An 18,064-nucleotide genomic window follows, 5' to 3' on the forward strand; every position below is an offset into this window, starting at 1 on the left:
GTAAATCGTTCGTCCATCTCACCCAACCACCCTCGCAATATCGCATTCGCAAGGCGCAATGGCAAAATCTCGATATCATCAGCGTATGACGAGTGTGACGAAGTTGATTTTCCAATCCACCAAGCTACCAACATGCTGTAGCCAGTGCCATTGAACCAGGCACGCACCCGCGAAACCGCGAAACCTCTGCCTCACACAGAATGCACAAAGACATATATAGAGCAATTGCCTCCAGATACCATCTACCTGTCTCTTATGTCGACCGAACATGCTCTCCAGCGATGCTGGCGAAAGGTTTGACGATGCAGCCTCTGGAGGAGAAAGTGTCACGTGACGTAAGTAACAACACTTGAGGCAAACACACATCCTGCCGCCAAAGATACAGTGTTGCTGAAGTCAGCGATCGATTTGCTTTTTTCAAGAGGTGCTAGGCACAAGAGTGGTCTTCTCTTCATTTTCCAATACTCCCAATTACAGCCTCATATGCCTGAGCCCATGTACGGGTTCTCTTTGTCGCTCAAGATTCTTTGAAGTCCTTCCACACAGCACTTGCCCCATGTAAATCTTTCCTAATGTGGCATTTCTCTTTGTTCTAGCAAATGGGCCAGCTTGAGCGCCAACCCAACAAACTACAACAGATCTCGCATATCTTCGCTGTTGCCCGACCTCCATTTCTCACTATCGCACCGCTAACCATGTCTCGCGAATTCTGGAACTTGCGCGAGCAGGAAATAAAGCCTGGAGAATCGTTCTTTTCACGAGCTCTATTGAATGGATTGCATAGTGACAGCAAGTGCAAGCATCTAGTAGGCAGCTGTTAGGACGGATCAGTGCAGTTGAACTGACACCCCGCAGGTCATCCTCTTCTTCGTTCTGCAACTCTACGCTCTCCAAGCTATATCCACTGGGGACTTTAGCATCGCAATCGTGACAGCACTGCCCGCATTCCTTCTCCCGTACACCTGGACCTTCAGCCAGACATACGAGACGATCCTAGGCATCCCTCTCCGCTTCATTCTTCCTTACCAAGGGACTAGCTACACGGAAGTGAAGTACAGTCCGCGACGCGGCAAGGATTTTAATGGCCCGGCCAAGGACATATATTTGGACTGCTTCTATACACTCCCGCTGTATCTGGCTCTCTGGTACTCATACATCGGAACCGTTTTCCCGGAAAGAGTGACGTTCTTTGTATTTGTCGCTGTTTTATTCATTTCGAGACATGAGTACTGGACAAGCCACCACTCATTCAGGTCTTCGAACAGGTCTTGGGGCAAGTTGGTCGCGGGCCTGAAATGGCAGTTCCTGGTTGGAACTTCCACCCTTGCTTTGTGGACTGTTTCAACAAACTACGTACGCAACAAGGTGTCACATAAAAGAGCTCATCCTTCCCAACTCTGGGCTATCGATGAGGGTGCAGCATTAGTTATGACATGTGTAGTGCTCCTCAAGGTCATCAATCCGTTGAAAATATTCAAGAATTACCGGTCTAGGATACATTTTAAACCCTATAGCCTGTACCGGGAGGACAAGGCGACAGACGAGGAGATCGCGACATGGGAGATGCTCGGGTGGGAGAAAGTTCGAGATAGGCAGCTCCGACGCGAATGGCTCGACAGGGAGACGCAAAAGGAGATTGAAGAATATGAGACTGTCGAGTGGCGAAAGGCAGAAGAGGAAAAGCGACAACGCCTAGGCCCAGGGATTACCAACCTTGCGAAGGAATTACGAGTCGAACAGGCAGTGTATGGACAGCAATCGGCTCCTAGGTTTTTGTACCGCGAAGAGTCTCGCGGGCCTCAAGTATTGTATCGAGGTTTCTCATCGGACGAAGATGACAAGGACTACACTCCACAGCGTCCTCCTCGCCGACCTCGACCAGCTGCCCCAACAGTGCCATTACATCAAGGTAAGCCATAATACAACCCCTTTGTTCAACGTGCTAACGCGACACAGCACTCGGCAACAAACGAGCTCAAATCGCAGCAAGGCTGGAATTAACACTCAACATAGACTCTGCCTTTCGCGAGAGGTTCAACAAGCAGGTGAAGGATATTTCAGCTGGTGAAGCGAATCAATGCACGTATACCATCAAGCAACGCCTCATCACAGAATCACTAGCCCGGATTGATCGCCAACGAACCGCAAAACCGCGCCGAGCAACGTTAAGCCTTGCGCCTAGAGTGTCTTACAACGATAGCAAGTCTTCTCCTTCCATCCACAACTCACTACACTGAACTAAACCATCTAACGTATCTCAAGCCGCGTATCACACGCCCCTCACACTGAACACGGCGGAACCCCCCGCAACCCAGAGCTACATCTCCATCATCGAAGACCCCGTCGCCCTCGACGTCGACGCCTCTTCCTCCGATTCCGACGGCGCCGAAACGGATGTCTTCAAGCTCGAGCCCGACTACCCAGACTCCGCCTTCCCTCGGCGTGCCTGGGGTGAAGCCCTCGCTGACACGCGGGGCATGCCGGATTATATTCTGGCCTGCTGGAAGGGTTGGATCTCCGATTTGTTCATGTTCCTGGTACAGGCTTTCGCCGCCGCCATGCTGGTCCGTCATACTCTGATTGTGACGGAGACGTGGCCGCTTGATCCGAATGATGGTGACAATGCAGAGTTGGTGAAGAGTACATGGTGGGCGATTCATGTGGTGATCGGGACGGTGTATGCGTGGTCGCTGCCTTGGATTCATTACTGGGGCAGGGCGGTGCGTGAGGCAATGGAGTTTCTGGTGAACGATTGGTTCTTTACTGTGTTTCTGGTGATCTTCGCAGGGCTTGCTAGGAGCATGTGGGTATGGTACAATAAGGGAGAGATTGGTTTGGCTTTCTGGGTGGTGAGAGGGACGTACAACGGAGTCGCGGCGTTCTTGAACTGGACCTTTACATAGGCTTTTACGCGTGATCTGGACATTGCTTTTCTTATTCATACTCAAACATTCATTTTGAGAGGTTATACATAGATGTGGTCAACACAAACTCTGGTTCTTCCCTGCTCCAGCTACAAGTGTTGGCGCTCGGGTAGTAAACATAACGATACAAGCACATAGCGACCAAGTCGCCGCCCTGACTCAAAACGATGGAGGATGGAGACATGGAACATGTCGATGCGGAAGTTGAAGCTTGACGGTTGCGAGGCCGGCTGTTGAATTGGAACGTCGGAAATCGACATTCAATCCGGCATCCAGGAAGCAGCAGCAGCCTGCGGCTTGATCGTGAAGTCGGGCGCGGCACCGTGCAACCTGAGGGTGCGCTTGCCCTCGAACCAATGCCCAAAAATAAAACTCAACGAATTACTTCTCTTCGAAAACAAACAAAGTCGAACGGCCAGTAGGTCTTCCGCTCAGTGTCGATGTACTGTCGGGCTTTCAACTGACCCTTCCTGGCGTGCCGGATATTGTTCCTGAGTTTCTGCACAAATAACCGTGTTCTCGACAGGGGCAGTCGTCCTTCTTGGTTGGCACATTGACCTCATTGCGGACGAAGTTTATCATAAGCTTGTTGCGGTCGATCTGCAGGCTCCAATGTTGCAAGCTTCATCGTCAAGGTACATATGATGGAAAGGCTCCTGTTTGCTACCCCGAATACGGGGCTGGACCCTGTATTTACATTTTTATCGATAATGTACCGTAAGTTTTCCGAGGATTTGCATCAGCTTGTTCGTCTCGGCTCAGGCGATTGAGAGCTCAAGGCCTGCGAATGGAATGCCATAGATCTTGGGCTGTAGCCACTTTGCCTGTCATAGTAATCGCAGAATATCTCAAGCGTATACTTGGCATACAACCTCCACTTCCATGTCAAATCCTGAGCTGTGCAGGGATCGGCTTTCCTGTCGGCAAGATTGACCGGGAATGCCGAAAGGGTGTTGAGCCATAGGACGGTGCGTCCGCTCATGACATAGACGGCATTCTTCTTGTCGTTCTTCTTGTCGCTCAATATGTCGATAAAATCATCAAATTTGGTAATGACAGTCTCGTTGATAGAACCGTAGTTGGCTAGTGAGCCCTCATGGTTGAGAATGAACCATCGGTTCTTACAACTTTGTTCTGGACACCTGCACCTCCCGAGTCTCCGTTCAAGAAGCCATTGCTACCATCCTTCTTGGCTGCATTCGCCACAAACTTCGACGTACAGTCGAAGAGGAGGATTATGGGCCCAGTTAATTATCGTGGACCCCGACTTGAAAACATACCTGCGCGAACGGAACGATTCCATGACAGAACGGTGCTTGGCGGGCTATGAGAGACAGCGACCAGGATAGAAATCGAGCCGTTGCATAGACGTCGAACGAGCTCGAAACCATGCATCTCTCGCAGGGCCTTCATCGCGTCGCTAGGGTTGACTAATCTAAAGGATTGTCAACGATACAATCGGCATCCAAAAGTGTGCACCTACTAGACACATCCGTATCCCTCAGAGCAATTCAGGCTCCACTACGTTCTTTCATCAAACCCACAGTCGGATTGTCCGTCCAATACTTGGAAACCCTTAAGGATATCTGCGCAGCTGGCGCCACGCCTGGGTGGAATGGCGGCGCGTAGTTGACAGTCATGCCGAGGATGTGAGTGATCGTTCCAGATTGTAATTCTGTACTTCTCCATCATCACCTCCTCCACGTGACTCATCTCCACCCAGATTCCCCTAGCTCTCTGCTTGTTGTAACGCTCGAACAGCTTTCTGAGGGCATAACCGGTATGCAACTTGCTCTTTCAAACTACCTCATGAGCTTCATCGACGTAGAGACGGTGGAGTGGGGCACCATTGGTGGCACTCACAGCTCCGCCTTCACCGGTTGCGCGTTATGCACGGTTCTTCTCTGCCTCTGTAAGTTGAGTGATGATCGGAACGCCCCCTCAACTCCTAGCCGGTTAGCTCGAAGGGTGGCATATCCGGCGGCCCCCCGATCGGGTGGAGTCCGCAGTGACTGAATTCTCGAACGAGCCGCCTCTCTCCGGATGGAACAGTGCTGAGCCGTAGTCCTTGACTGTTTCAAACGCTTTGCACGGTAATCTAGTGGAAGCGAGACGTATCAGCGGAGAGAGGTGTTAGTGAGAGTGGAGCTCGACTTACAGAGGGGCACAGGAGGCAGGCCAGGTCTCCTTGGGGGAAAACTGGACGTGGAACTGAATCATTACTGGTGGCAATGGGGGGAGGCGTATTGCTGTTGTTGATGCAGGTGGAAAAGAATATTTTTAGGCGCGACACGCGAGTAGATTGCACCTTGAAAACTTTATGGGAACGGGAACAGGAAGGAGCTGACACCTTGCTATAACATCATCTACGCACGGACTTTCATGACGCTTAATTATTTGATTGCACCTAACTCATTCACTTAATCTACGCTGCACTCGTGCTATTACCTCCGACGCGATAACTCTCAGGCGGCCCATTGTGCGAGTATTGCACACCACCCAGGTCCATTACAAGCTTCTGAAGCACGACGTTTGCCTCTACCAGCCATAGCTTAAGTGTGTGCTTTCCTGGAGATACTTCGCCCCAGTTCGTCGTGTTCAGCCACGCGTTTTGTGCCACTGCCGTGCCCCAGCCCACGGGGAAGTCGGGCTGCTTCTGGTCAGTGACGTACTGCCTTCGCTGCTGCGGCTTGTCGTCGATCTGTGCGACGTACGCGAGGGGCTTCTTGGGGTTGATGTTGAGGGTCGGGGATAAGATGAGCGTGAGGTTAAGGCCCTTTGCGGAGGTCGTGGGGGTAAAAGTGTAGAAATCGTATTCGAGGGCCGGCGCGCTGGAAGGCGAGAGACCTTCGGCGAGGGGAGACGACAACTTGAGTGCGGAGAGCGTTCGGCCATAGCGCGGGAGCACAGTATAAGACAGGTTGCCGGAGGAAGAAAGACGGGAGTAGTGCTCTGCTTCAATGGCGATCTGGCCAGCGTTCTCGACGAAGCCTCTGAAATTGGAAGGAACTGAAGTCTTGTTCACCATCACATTGACGGTGGGGCGGCTGAACTGCGTGCCATAGTTCTGGGAGCTGCTGATGTTCAAAGCGACCTTTTTGCCGTAGCCGTCCGGGACTTTGCTCCAATCCACGTCAATGTAGACACGGACATCGTCGCCGCCCGGGGATATGCTTCCAGCTGTTTTAGAAAGTTTGATGAAAGGCTCAGTCGTAATGTTCCAGTTGAAGCTGTTTGTACCCATAGAGAAGATGTCGATCCAGCGTTTGGGCGTGAAGGGTGTCACAGCGGGTAGATCGAGCGAGCCGCCACCGTTGGTATGCCAGATGTCGTCTCCGGGGATGGTTGCGTTGCTTCCCTCCACGGCTACACCCATGTCTCCGGATAGTGAGCGCTCAGATGTTTGTACCCAACGTAGGAAGGGTGTGGACTGGCGCATAGGTTGTTGCCTGCATATGTTCTTAGTTTCGATCATGCACGCAGTTGGTCGTGACATTATAGCTTACCAGTATCCCTGGTACCCGAGATGCGTCTGGTCCATCATATGGTTCCACTTGCCATTGAACAGCTTGTGATACTTTTGAGTAAGCTCATGGTCGGTTCCCATCAGGTCGATGGTCTCTTGCATCCAGTCGTTCGCGCTGGTCCGACCTTGACCTGAGTAGATTTGATTCCTGGCGCCCGCGACCTGTACATTGATGAAGTTACCACCAGCAAGCACAGGATGCAGGATCATCTCGTAGAACGCGCCTTTCTCGTTATCCGAAAGATCATCGTACACTTCCTGCGCTTGGTCCCCTACATCTTCCCACTGAGCTTGGAGTTTGTCAGCCTCCTCGTAGCTGATGATGCTGTAGCTTCCTGGCTCAACCCATTCGAATTTTCGCATGTTCGATAGACGGCCATATGTGTCAACGATGCTGGAGATCGTCTTGGCGTGTTTCTCGTCGAAGGTACGCGTGGCCCAATTCTCAATCCATGTCGGAACAGAGGTCTCGTCGTAAGCTTCGATGTCGTAAGCGATGTCGAACCAGTGGCTGATGGGAATCTCGTATGGCTTGATGTCCCCGACGTTCACGACCCAAAGTCTGTCCGCATCGCGAGCATGAGCAAGAGACATCTGTTCATAAGTCTTCTGGAGCTGGATGGTGTTGATCCACTTAGAGTTACGGCTGTCACCGACGTAATCAAAGTGCTGCACCTCCCTTTAGCCAATTTGTTTTTTAAGTCCACGAAACTCGGTACTTACGTAGTAGACTCCAGCTCCACCGGATCGTTTCTTCTCATCACCAACTGGAAGTCTGCGGATGTTTTGCCAGTTATCTTCCGTCCATAGTAAAGTCACCCAGTCAGGCACCTTCATTCCCGCTTCAAAGTAATCTTGCACTTCCTTGTACAAGCACCACATCTGCGGAACTTCGCTCGCGTTGCCCCAGACTTTGTCCATGATCTCTTCTTGTGCCTGAACAACAGCTTCCAAGACTGATGTCTGCGTATCAGCGGACATGGCAGTGTCGTGATATCCTCGCATTCCGACGGTGACAACGTTCTCATATGGTTTCGCGCGCTCGGCACCTTCCGTGAAATACTTGTAGAGAGTGGCATTGTTGGTGGCCCAGGACCAAGACGAGTCGCTGCCTTTGGCTACTTTGGTCCATTCCTGAGTTGCGCGGACCATGGGCTCGGTGTGGGAAGAGCCCATTACAATTCCGTAGGCGTCGGCAAGCGGCTGGTTACGTGGGTCATCGACATTGAACATGGAGCTCCACATTGCGGGCCAGAGGTAGTTCGCTCTGCTTCTCAACAGGAGCTCGAAGACGTGTGAGTAGAATTCGGCACCGAAAGGAGAGCCGTATATGGACTTGGGGTACTTGTTGTTCGCCCATCCGGTGAGTGCAGGAGCTTCGTCATTGATGAAGAAACCGCGGTATTTTACTGAAGGTGTCTTCTGAACTTTAGTAGAGCGAAGGGCATAAACGCTCGAATGGGACTTTGGCGGAACATCGGCGAACCAGTGCCAAGGTGAGACGCCGATTTGTTCCGAGACATCGTAGAGACCGTATATCGTGCCACGCTTGTCGCTTCCTATCTTTTGTTAGAGATCTCCTTTTCGTTGTTTTCAAAATCAAAGAAGCTTACCAGCGATGACCAGTGCCTCAGCAGTTCCGTTCATCGGGTTCTTGATCACAGCACTAGTGTAGGCTTCCCACTCGCCTTTGATCTTGCTGACATCGAGTTTTCCACTCTTGATCAACGCATCAATCAAGCTGGAATTCCCAATCGTGCCGGCAATGATGACGCCCTTCCCTTTAGTGGAGCTCTTACTAACGCTCCAGTCCTTGGAAATACCCGTAACGTTGAAGATGACTGATGCACTTCCTCCGACAGTCTGGTTGCTAGCACCGCTTCCGACTGTCGACAAAGTGCCATTTGTTCCAGTGACGCGTCCAAAGTCGACGGCTACATCGTGTGCCGCGCGCAGCACACCAGGCCAGTCTCCGGCGTCGAGGACAAGGTTCACAGGCGAGCCCTTGGAAGCAAGTGGCAGGTTTCCGTTTCCAGACTTGAACGCGACGGTCGGTTTTCGGTCCTGAGAGAGCGAGGCGGCGCTGGCAAGACAACTCGCGAGCGACAGAACGCCCAACAAAGTGTGCTTGATCATCCCCATTGTGACGTGCAGCTCTTTCTTGGATGCGAATTGGCTTGTCAAAACGCCTCACCGATCTACCAACACGCTGGTCATTCTCCATGTTATATACAGCTGCTCAAGAACTACGCCTATCCCCTTAATATCCTAGCTTCGTATTACAAGGGAAGTTATCCCGTCACCCAGGTTGAATATGCATAGGCCATACCGTGTGGAGGTTGACCGGGGTGCCAAGCACCAAACTGGGTGCGGTCCGATATGACGATCCCGGGTATTTAAAGGATAAATTGATGCGCGGCGTGCTTGGTACTTTTTCTATGCATGGAAGACGTTCAGAACCTTGGCCATGGAAGCAAAGGCGGCAAGGTCAATCTATTCGTGCGAATGACAGCTGTTCACGAAGCATAGCCTTGAAAGTGTTGCATGTCGCTTGCGGCTACGGATGTGTAGAGAGCTTGGTCCGGATGCGGGGGCATTTTTCCGTTGATGCGAGAGTTGGTACCGGTTGTTGCGACGCCACAATGGCCAAGTTCAACGGGAGGAGGCACTACGACTCATGAGATGTCACGAGGATGAGAAGATGGTACTGGCGGGTTAATGGGATCCGAAAGTTGGGGTGGAAGAATGGCTAAAGTCGCGTCCCCATACTGGTCTAAACCGCTTCGGTGATGGTGTACCAAGCTGTCGAATGTGAGCCGATGTTTCTCCATCCTAAGATCGGCACATGGCGTTGAAAAACGCAAGGATAGACTTCAGTATAGGAGCAAGGGGTGAGACAGCCAGGAGGAAGAGTTGCCTACTGCATCATTTCATGAGAACACGAGACTCGTCTGTTGATCCTTCGCTGCTTGACAAGAAAAATTCTTCTGAGTAGCACGTGGAAATGACTCCACAAGCCCAGATGAGGCGCCACGTCTATGCTTGTAAATTTTCGGAGTTGAACCTGGAGAAGTTCACACGAGTGGTGTCGCGCACATGGAAGAAAGGCCGAAGGCCAGAAAGAGGCTAGATCCTGTTCGGCAATCTCGCAGATCGGCTTGGCGATCCAGGAACGCGTCGTGCGTCATAGATCGGAGACAGCAGCGACGCGCTGCGTGAAGGCGCGTGTGCGACGCCGTAGTAATCTGTCAGTTGTCCTTGTTCAATCAGCCTCATCCGCTGGAGCAATCATGCCACCCAAGCGCAAAGCCAGCTCACGCATCCCAGCCAACGCCGCCTCTGCAGCCGCCTACACAGATCGAGCCGGCGATGCGCCCAACAAGCGGTCCAAGCTGTCCAAGCCAATCGCGAAAGCTTTCACTACGGCCACAGATCCCAAGGACGAGATTGATGATGCGATCGTCACCCAAGGCAGAGGCGGAGTCGAACACCAAGATGAAGAGGAGTCCAACTTCGACCACTCGCGCCCAGAAGAAAAGGTTGGCATCGTGGACAGACGATTCTACCCAGCCGAGATGAGCAACGAGCGATGCGCGCTATACAACGCCAACGACATCCCGCGGCCGATGGAGATACTCAACGCGACACTGGCGAGCACGAAGGCGGCGCGAGAGAAGATCGACAAGGGCGAGGCCGGTCACGCAGTCATCCATTGGTTCAAGAGAGATCTGCGCGTTCGAGATAACACTGCGCTTAGCCGAGCAAGTGCAGTGGCGAAAGGGAAGGGTATTGGCCTGATTGGCATATGGCTCATGAGTCCGCAGGATTGGGAAGCTCACTTGGTCTCGCCAGCAAAATGCGACTTCGAGTTGCGGTCGGTGGCACTTCTGCAGAAAGAGTTGGCTGAGCTGGATGTTCCGCTGTACATCGAGACGGTGACATCGCGTAAAGATATTCCGCAACGCCTTCTGAATCTCGCGAAAGAGTGGAAGGTGAAGAACATGTTTTGTAATCTCGAGTACGAACCAGACGAGTTAAGACGCGAAGAGCGACTGGTGCGACTGGGAGCTGAGCAAGGCATCAACTTCGAGCCTTTTCACGATGACTGTGTCGTTCCCCCGGGCAGCCTCAAGACGGGCGCGGGAAAGCAGTTCGCTGTGTACTCACCATGGTACAGAGCCTGGGTTGCTCATCTACATGCGAATCCTCATCTGCTCAACGAGAGGCCGATCCCGGAGAAGAACCCCCCTGGCTTCAGAAATAAGTTTGAGACTCTTTTCGATCACGAAATCCCGCCGGCGCCAGATAGCAAAGCTCTGAACATTGGGCAGAAGGAGCGGTTCTCTCGGCTTTGGCCTGCTGGCGAAGCCGCCGCTCTGGATCGCATCGGCCTTTTCCTGACCGAGAAGGTCGAACGATATACCGCTACCCGCAACTTTCCTGCGCAGAAATCTACCGCGAGTGTGAGCGTACATCATGCAGCAGGAACGCTGGCTGCAAGGACAAGCGTAAGGATGGCAAGGGACGTGAACAGCACAAAGAAACTAGATGGTGGCATTGAGGGAGTGAAAGGCTGGATAGGAGAAGTGGCTTGGCGTGACTTTTATAGGCATGTTCTGGTCAATTGGCCATACGTTTGGTCAGCTATCCTGGGCCAATCTCTGGCAACAATGCTAACTTTATCCAGCATGAACAAGCCCTTCAAATTCGAATACACAAACATCGAATGGGAGTACAATAACGAGCACTTCCGCGCCTGGACAGAAGGCCGCACCGGTAATCCCGCCTTACCCATCCCTCATACTCTCGACATCTAACTCCAAATAGGCTACCCAATTGTCGACGCCGCAATGCGCTGTCTCAACTCCACAGCCTACATGCACAACCGCCTGCGCATGGTCACCGCCTCCTTCCTCGCCAAGCACCTCCTCTTAGACTGGCGCCTCGGCGAGCAGTACTTCATCACGCACCTCATCGACGGCGACTTCGCGTCCAACAACGGCGGCTGGGGCTTCTCCTCCTCCACGGGCGTCGATCCGCAGCCATACTTCCGTGTCTTTAATCCGTGGCTGCAGAGCGAGAAGTTCGACGCTGAGGGCGAGTTTATTCGCGAGTGGGTGCCGGAGCTGAGGGGAATTGAAGGCCAAGGAGTGCACAATCCGTATCAGAAGGGAGGAGAGGCGGAGAGGATTGCGAAGAAGGAGGGATACCCTAAAGTAATCGTGGAGCACAAGTTTGCGAGAAATAGGTGCTTGGAGCGGTACAAGGCTGGGCTGGGGAGGGAAACAGCGTGAAGACTCATGGGATGCCATGTGTGTTGTATCCATCACTTTCCATTCGTTCGATTTCGTAACCACGGTACAGATGCAACTGTTCTAAGATTGAAAGATTCCAAACGCCATGCCCACGCTATGCCAAAACTCTATGCCAACGCACTCGATCCATCACCCAGCCTTTCAGCCCCCAGTATCATGGATGGCTTTCTGCAGCAAGTCTTGCAACCTCTGCCTTTGTCAAATACCTACGCCAGCCCACCCCCCGTAACCCCACTCTGCCCCGGCTCGCCGTTGGGCCCACTCCCACCTGGTGTCTTCCCAGCCTTCCTGCGCATGCTCTTCGATCGGTGCGTATAGTAGTTGTCAGGTTCCTTCATCTGCTCTTTGTCTTGCTGTGAGACGGAGGGCTGCAGCTTGTTGGAGGAACTCGAGCCGGAGCGGGGATCGAGTTTGCTGGCTTTGGAGCCCATAGTGTGTTGTGGAGGAGGATTTGGTGGTAAGATTGGTGTGGAAGACTCCTTGGTGTGTTAGTTGGGTTGACGGTAGACAAGTGCATGCGAGCAGGGCAGGGTAGCTTACAGTGGGCTTTTCGTGGTACTGGAGGGACGGTTGTGGAGATGATCAGGGTGTATGTGTCGCAGCCGAGTGTGTCTGATTGAATGATGTTTGAAATCGTGAAAGAGACCCTCGTGTGCTAGGAAAAAGAAGAAAGCGTTGATTTCGTAACTTGGTAGAAAGAATGAAGATGACGTATGCGCTCGGCTGCGGCTGTGCCTGCGTGAGACCCTGCAGATCCTTGTGCGGAGCCCGAGCCCCCGGCGCACCAGTTCTGTGATTGGCTCGAGCTGAGGAACGAACGGGCGAGATCTTTCCAGCTTTGATCACTTCTATTTTTGTTGGCAATTTTTGTGGCATGCGTAAGTAGGCTATGTATATGTGGGTCACAAAAAGAAATGGATTAGGACTGAGGTGGGTGCATGTGCTCGCATGTGCGCCTCGGACGGCTGTTAAGGTTTCATCGCACTTTTTGTCAATCGTAGACAACTCTCAGCTGACAAAATAATTGAGAGCAAGACCCTTTTCCTACAGTAACAGGTCATCAAAGCCACTCTACGGAATGCAACAATGAGCTGAATGCGCCTCACTCCTTCATGACTATCCGTCAAGGACGAGCAAAGATTGCCCCAAAAAACCGCTCACTCCACGGCTCGATCGAACTGCACAACATAAAGCCGTTCTACGGTTCGTTCAAGTGGTGCATTCGCCTCGTCAATCATTTTACCACATGCAAGCTATATAGCTTAGAAGAATTCCGATCCGGCTCCGCGCAGTATCTCAATTCTCAGCACCATCCTCGAACTCCCCCTGATCATCCGTGCCATCGGGCTTCGACCAGACGAACTTCTCCTCTAACGGTAGCCAATACTCGTACAGTTCGACTTGGTCCGCCGCCCCCGAGCTTCTGATCCATCAGTGGCCAATTCATCATCCAGTGGTACTCGGTCAACGACTCCACAACGTCGCCGAGATCTTCCAACGCAGCCAATCGTCGCCGTGGTCGCGGTGGCCATCTGAGAGAAAGGCCTTTGCGCCACGGATGCGGCTGTATTCCTCAAAGAGGTGATGATCTTCGACAATCTTGGTGATGATCGGGAGGTGCGAGGTGCACTCGGGGTTAGCTTGGTACTGTTCGAAACGCTCGTTCACACCCTCGAGAACAGTGAACAGAAACGCGCCATTCAGTATGGTGTCTTTGTCAGCATCAGTCAAGCGCGGCGTATCTTGCGTCCTGTCGTCGGAATAGCGGACCGGGAGCGGCGAGCTTGATGCAGTATTCTCATCGCTCGTGGACATCGCTCGTGGGTGGAGTGCCGGAATGGGACGAAAGTAGCCGCTTGGTCTTACGAGCGGGGAGGTGGAAGGTATGGTCGAGGATATCGTCAATCAGGGCTTCCTGCTTGTGAACACTATCGTTCTGACGCGGCGTTAGGGAAAGGCCAGTGGAAGCACGTTCTGTTGAGGGTTCGATGTCGTCCTCTGTGCTAGGCTTGGAGACAACGGCTTCTTGGCTGGACATTTCGTACTTTGATGACCTTTTCTGCTTCGAAGGTGTTCTTGTTCGGGTGGTGCGCACGTTCGGATGGTGGCGCTCGTATTGACAGTCGTGGCAGGTGAAAGGTCGGGCGGTGTGTCAATGTGTGAGAGAGAGGTCAGGTTCCAGATGCTGTAGTTTATTAACTGTATTCTTACACGTGAGCACGCGTGCGACGTGTCCGTGCTTAGGGTTCATGCTCCTTTCACTCTCCCTAGGCGTGCATGACGCGCTTCCTCTGGCCCGCGATAACCATGCTGGAACTGATGATTTAGGGATATTTATAGGCTTTGACAATGAATAAATCTCGGATTATATAATATATGTAGGATGATGCACACCTGGGCATGCATCAGGACGCTGTGTAGGATGTGGTCTTTGTACGCTCTGCCCATATGTACAGAGTCCGACTGCTTGCTTTTAATTCGTCCGAAGTTGCAAGTTTGCCTCGATACTACTGCTGAAACAATTGATAGAATTCACGGTGCACTTGAATGCCTATTCTGTGAATAGTCGATGTCACGAATGTAAGGATGGGGAGTATTAACACAGGTAGTCGGTCTGTGTTGAAAGAAGCATAGTTCAAGAGTCTCAAACCTATCGTCTGACATATCACTTACTTTGACCAGTTCAGTGAAAGTTACGAATCATACATAACGTCCTGCACGGGGACACGAGACGCACAGACTCGCGAGACAAATCACGAATACTTCCAACTCTACGGAGGTATCTACCCTATGACTCCCCACACACCGGGCATCTACATCCTTACGGTGTGATAATAGATTTTGCTATATTCTTTACATGCTTCTACGTTGTCAGCCTAAAATTACAGATCTTTCAAATCCCCTTGGATTAATCAGAACTAGTTATACTAAAGCTAACGATACATACCACCAAAGGCACAGGTCCATAGGATAGCTTAATTAGACTTTCAAAGACGCCTATACAATGCTTCGTTTACACTAAACCTCTTAATAGTAATGGCTGGCTTCCGCTGGGCCTGCAGCTACTGTGTCATGCGGAGTTGTACAAGATTGCCACCCCAGTTAGTACCTGAGATCGTAAGCGAGCGATCTTCTGCCCGAGGCACGGCTGCTGACTCCATATTGTATCTTAGGTAATATCGTTGTCAGATTCCTCAGTCTTGGCCGTGGTGCACTGCCCCACCCGGTGCGTCACCAAGCCAAGACTAGAGCGAACGCCAGCAACCATTGACTCGCGGGATCTTAGCGCATCACAACGCCTCGCAATCATGCTACTATCTGAAAATATGCACCTATTCTTTATTGTTCCTATGCGCTAACTGTCTGCTAGTATGGAATGAGTTAGCAAGCAGCAAATGCTCGCACGACGAGGCTACTGGGTTCAGCCTCACGAGTTCTCTTCTCATCAGTTGTGCCTATCACCCACCCAACCGAAGCTATGCGGCTTTTGCAGTACAGCGAAAACGGAGAGCTTAGTATTCATAGCTTCGACGACGGCGCGATACCTCCCTACGCGATACTGTCACACACCTGGGGAGCAGATGGAGACGAGGTGACGTTCGCAGACCTCGAAACGGGCGGTGGCAGGACTAAGCCAGGCTACAAGAAGATTGTTTTCTGTGGAAAACAGGCACGCCATGACGGATTCCAGTACTTCTGGATTGATACGTGCTGCATCAACAAGACTGATAAGGCAGAGCTCGCCTTCGCCATTAGGTCAATGTTCCGCTGGTATCGAAACGCAGCTCGATGTTATGTCTATTTGTCGGATGTCTCTAACCAGCCTATGGCGATTGACCGGGGCCACTCCAATGCGCGATGGTTCATCTGGATCTGGATGCTCCCTGTTCTCTGCTCTTTGTCAGGCTGGTGCAATAGCATGATTTATCGCTTCTTGTACTCACGACATATTTCCTGTCCTTTTGCAGGAGGCGATGTTGTATACAGCCAACAGGAGTCTAAATCTGCGCTTTGGAGTAGTAGATGGTTTACTCGTGGATGGACACTACAGGAGCTTCTTGCACCGTCTACAGTAGATTTTTTCTCCAAAGAAGGAATTAAGCTTGGTGATAAGCTCTCGTTAGCAGGAGATTTACGTAAAGCTACAGGTATCCCTACTTCAGCACTACAAGGCGAACCTTTGTCTAACTTCCGCGTTCATGAACGTATCGAGTGGAGTGAACATCGCACTACGAAGATTCCGGCGGATCGCGCATACTCCCTGATGGGGATTCTCGGCGTTAGCTTGTCCCCGATTGACGGTGAGAGTCCAGCTGAAGCGATGAAACGGGTTATAGATGAGGTCGAAAAGCAGAATAAGTGCGTCCAAGACTTGCGTTCTAGCAATCCGCGTGACGACAAGACGCGCATTGAGCAGACCAAAGGTGGGCTGCTCGCGGATGCCTACCGCTGGGTTCTCGACAACGACACCTTCCAGCAATGGCAGCAAGACTCAGAGAGCCGACTACTGTGGGTGAAGGGTGATCCTGGCAAAGGAAAGACGATGTTGCTCTGTGGCATTATTGACAAGCTGCACAACTCACTGCCCAAGAATGCCCTTCTGGCGTACTTCTTCTGCCAAGCGACCGACTCCCGCATCAACACCGCCACGGCCGTGCTGCGAGGGCTATTGTACATGCTCGTGAGCCAGGAACCGTCGCTTGCATCTCATATCCGTAATGGATACGACCGCGCAGGCAAAGCCTTGTTTGAAGATGCAAATGCCTGGGTCGCCTTAACGGCAATCTTTGCGGATGTGCTACGAGACCCACAGCTAAGAAATACATATCTGATCATTGATGCTCTAGACGAGTGTGTTACTGATCAGTCGAAACTACTCGACTTTGTCGCAAAGCAATCTTCTGCGTCCCATTGCGCCAAGTGGATCGTTGCTAGTCGCAACTGGCCAGACATTGAAGAACAGCTAGAGCTAGCAGAGCGCAAAACGAGGCTGAGCCTTGAGTTGAACGCCGAGTCGGTGGCGGCGGCGGTCAGGGTCTTCATTCAGCAGAAAGTGGATCAGCTGGCGAAAGAGAAGCGCTACAAGCCAGAGACCAAAGACGCCGTGCTCCAGCACTTAATGTCAAACGCGAACGATACCTTCCTCTGGGTAGCGTTAGTGTGCCAAAACCTTCAATGGACGCCGAAGTGGAACGTGCTTCAGAAGCTAGCCCATTTCCCACCTGGGCTAGGCTCTTTATATGAGCGGATGATGGACCAGATTAGCGCGTCTGACAGCGTCAGCATCTTTCTGCGAGTCCTAGCAGTGACTGCGGTTTTGTATCGACCTGTTACAATTACCGAACTAGTCGCACTTATTGAGCAGCTAGAGGATGTCGACGACTTCGAGTCTGTGCAGGAGATTATTGGCCTCTGTGGATCGTTCCTAACTCTGCGAGAAGACACAATCTACTTTGTACATCAATCTGCAAAGGACTTCCTTATCACAAAGGCATTTGACAAGATCTTCCCAGACGGTGTTGAGCAAGTTCATTGGGAAATCTATTTGAAGTCGCTGACAATCCTCTCCAGGACATTACACAGGGATCTATACGGCCTAGAAGCTCCAGGATCTCCTATCAAGAATGTCGAACCGCCTGATCCAGATCCGTTAGCAGCATCACGCTACCCATGCATCTACTGGATCGACCACTTGTGCGACTCCACGTCTTTGGCTAGTAAGGTTAGCAGCCTACAGGGTAGAGGTGTTGTTACCGAGTTTCTAAAGAAAAACTATATATATTGGCTGGAAGGGCTAAGTCTATGCAAAAGCGTAGGAAAAGGTGTAGTGTTGATGGAAAAGTTGCGGTCACTCGTGCAGGTATGGCATGCAGAAAGCGTATACTTATATAGGGAAGGTTGAATGATCTATTCGCTAACATAACTAGGATACGCAAGATCAAGATGAGCTTACTCAGCTTGTTCATGATGCGCGGCGGTTTATCATGTACCACCAAAGAGCGATCGAGAGCTTCCCACTTCAGACATATGCATCTGCGCTGCTATTCAGTCCGACAGCTAGTCGGATCAGACAGCTATTTCAGCACGAAGAGCCAGGCATCACGATTAAGCCAGGAATGAGCGACAGCTGGAGCGCGTGCTTGCAGACACTTGAGGGCCATAGCGGTGGGGTCATCTCAGTGGCCTTCTCTCCCGACTCGACGCAGCTGGCCTCGGCGTCAAGCGACACCACGGTCAAGATCTGGGAGGTGAGCAACGGCGCGTGCCTGCAGACGCTCGAGGGCCATAGTGGTGGGGTC

At 51.9% G+C, this 18,064-nt stretch overlaps 6 protein-coding genes across 6 annotated transcripts; 2 read left to right on the forward strand and 4 right to left on the reverse strand.

Annotated features, from left to right (window-relative positions):
- Nucleotides 1–695: 695 nt before the first annotated feature.
- Nucleotides 696–2,903, forward strand: CC84DRAFT_1220651 (uncharacterized protein; the record flags this gene model as incomplete). Its single annotated transcript, XM_018183186.1, has 4 exons — nucleotides 696–806; nucleotides 856–1,909; nucleotides 1,957–2,064; nucleotides 2,263–2,903. 4 exons carry the CDS (start codon nucleotides 696–698, stop codon nucleotides 2,901–2,903), a joined length of 1,914 nt encoding a protein of 637 aa, XP_018032675.1.
- A 367-nt stretch (nucleotides 2,904–3,270) lies between these two features.
- On the reverse strand, nucleotides 3,271–4,564 carry CC84DRAFT_1252994 (uncharacterized protein; the record flags this gene model as incomplete). Its single annotated transcript, XM_018184381.1, has 3 exons — nucleotides 3,271–4,058; nucleotides 4,205–4,331; nucleotides 4,469–4,564. The coding sequence occupies 3 exons, from the start codon at nucleotides 4,562–4,564 to the stop codon at nucleotides 3,664–3,666; spliced, it is 618 nt and encodes a 205-aa protein (XP_018032676.1). The 3' UTR covers nucleotides 3,271–3,663.
- Nucleotides 4,565–5,349: 785 nt separating this feature from the next.
- CC84DRAFT_1198486 (uncharacterized protein) lies at nucleotides 5,350–8,592 on the reverse strand (the record flags this gene model as incomplete). The annotated part of the gene is made up of 4 exons (XM_018181569.1): nucleotides 5,350–6,373; nucleotides 6,431–7,119; nucleotides 7,174–8,009; nucleotides 8,064–8,592. 4 exons carry the CDS (start codon nucleotides 8,590–8,592, stop codon nucleotides 5,350–5,352), a joined length of 3,078 nt encoding a protein of 1,025 aa, XP_018032677.1.
- Nucleotides 8,593–9,740: 1,148 nt separating this feature from the next.
- CC84DRAFT_1098761 (uncharacterized protein) lies at nucleotides 9,741–11,744 on the forward strand (the record flags this gene model as incomplete). Its single annotated transcript, XM_018174784.1, has 3 exons — nucleotides 9,741–11,089; nucleotides 11,138–11,226; nucleotides 11,278–11,744. 3 exons carry the CDS (start codon nucleotides 9,741–9,743, stop codon nucleotides 11,742–11,744), a joined length of 1,905 nt encoding a protein of 634 aa, XP_018032678.1.
- Nucleotides 11,745–11,764: 20 nt separating this feature from the next.
- Nucleotides 11,765–12,404, reverse strand: CC84DRAFT_1167376 (uncharacterized protein). The gene is made up of 2 exons (XM_018179170.1): nucleotides 12,306–12,404; nucleotides 11,765–12,244 (listed from the first exon to the last, which is right to left on the reverse strand). Exon 2 carries the CDS (start codon nucleotides 12,194–12,196, stop codon nucleotides 11,972–11,974), a length of 225 nt encoding a protein of 74 aa, XP_018032679.1. The 5' UTR covers nucleotides 12,197–12,244; nucleotides 12,306–12,404; the 3' UTR covers nucleotides 11,765–11,971.
- Nucleotides 12,405–13,554: 1,150 nt separating this feature from the next.
- Nucleotides 13,555–13,817, reverse strand: CC84DRAFT_1167378 (uncharacterized protein). The gene has a single exon (XM_018179171.1). The coding sequence runs from the start codon at nucleotides 13,801–13,803 to the stop codon at nucleotides 13,564–13,566; it is 240 nt and encodes a 79-aa protein (XP_018032680.1). The 5' UTR covers nucleotides 13,804–13,817; the 3' UTR covers nucleotides 13,555–13,563.
- Between the last annotated feature and the right edge of the window lie 4,247 nt (nucleotides 13,818–18,064).

Source organism: Paraphaeosphaeria sporulosa, assembly GCF_001642045.1.
Source record: "Paraphaeosphaeria sporulosa strain AP3s5-JAC2a unplaced genomic scaffold CC84scaffold_9, whole genome shotgun sequence".
Classification (NCBI taxonomy): domain Eukaryota; kingdom Fungi; phylum Ascomycota; class Dothideomycetes; order Pleosporales; family Didymosphaeriaceae; genus Paraphaeosphaeria; species Paraphaeosphaeria sporulosa.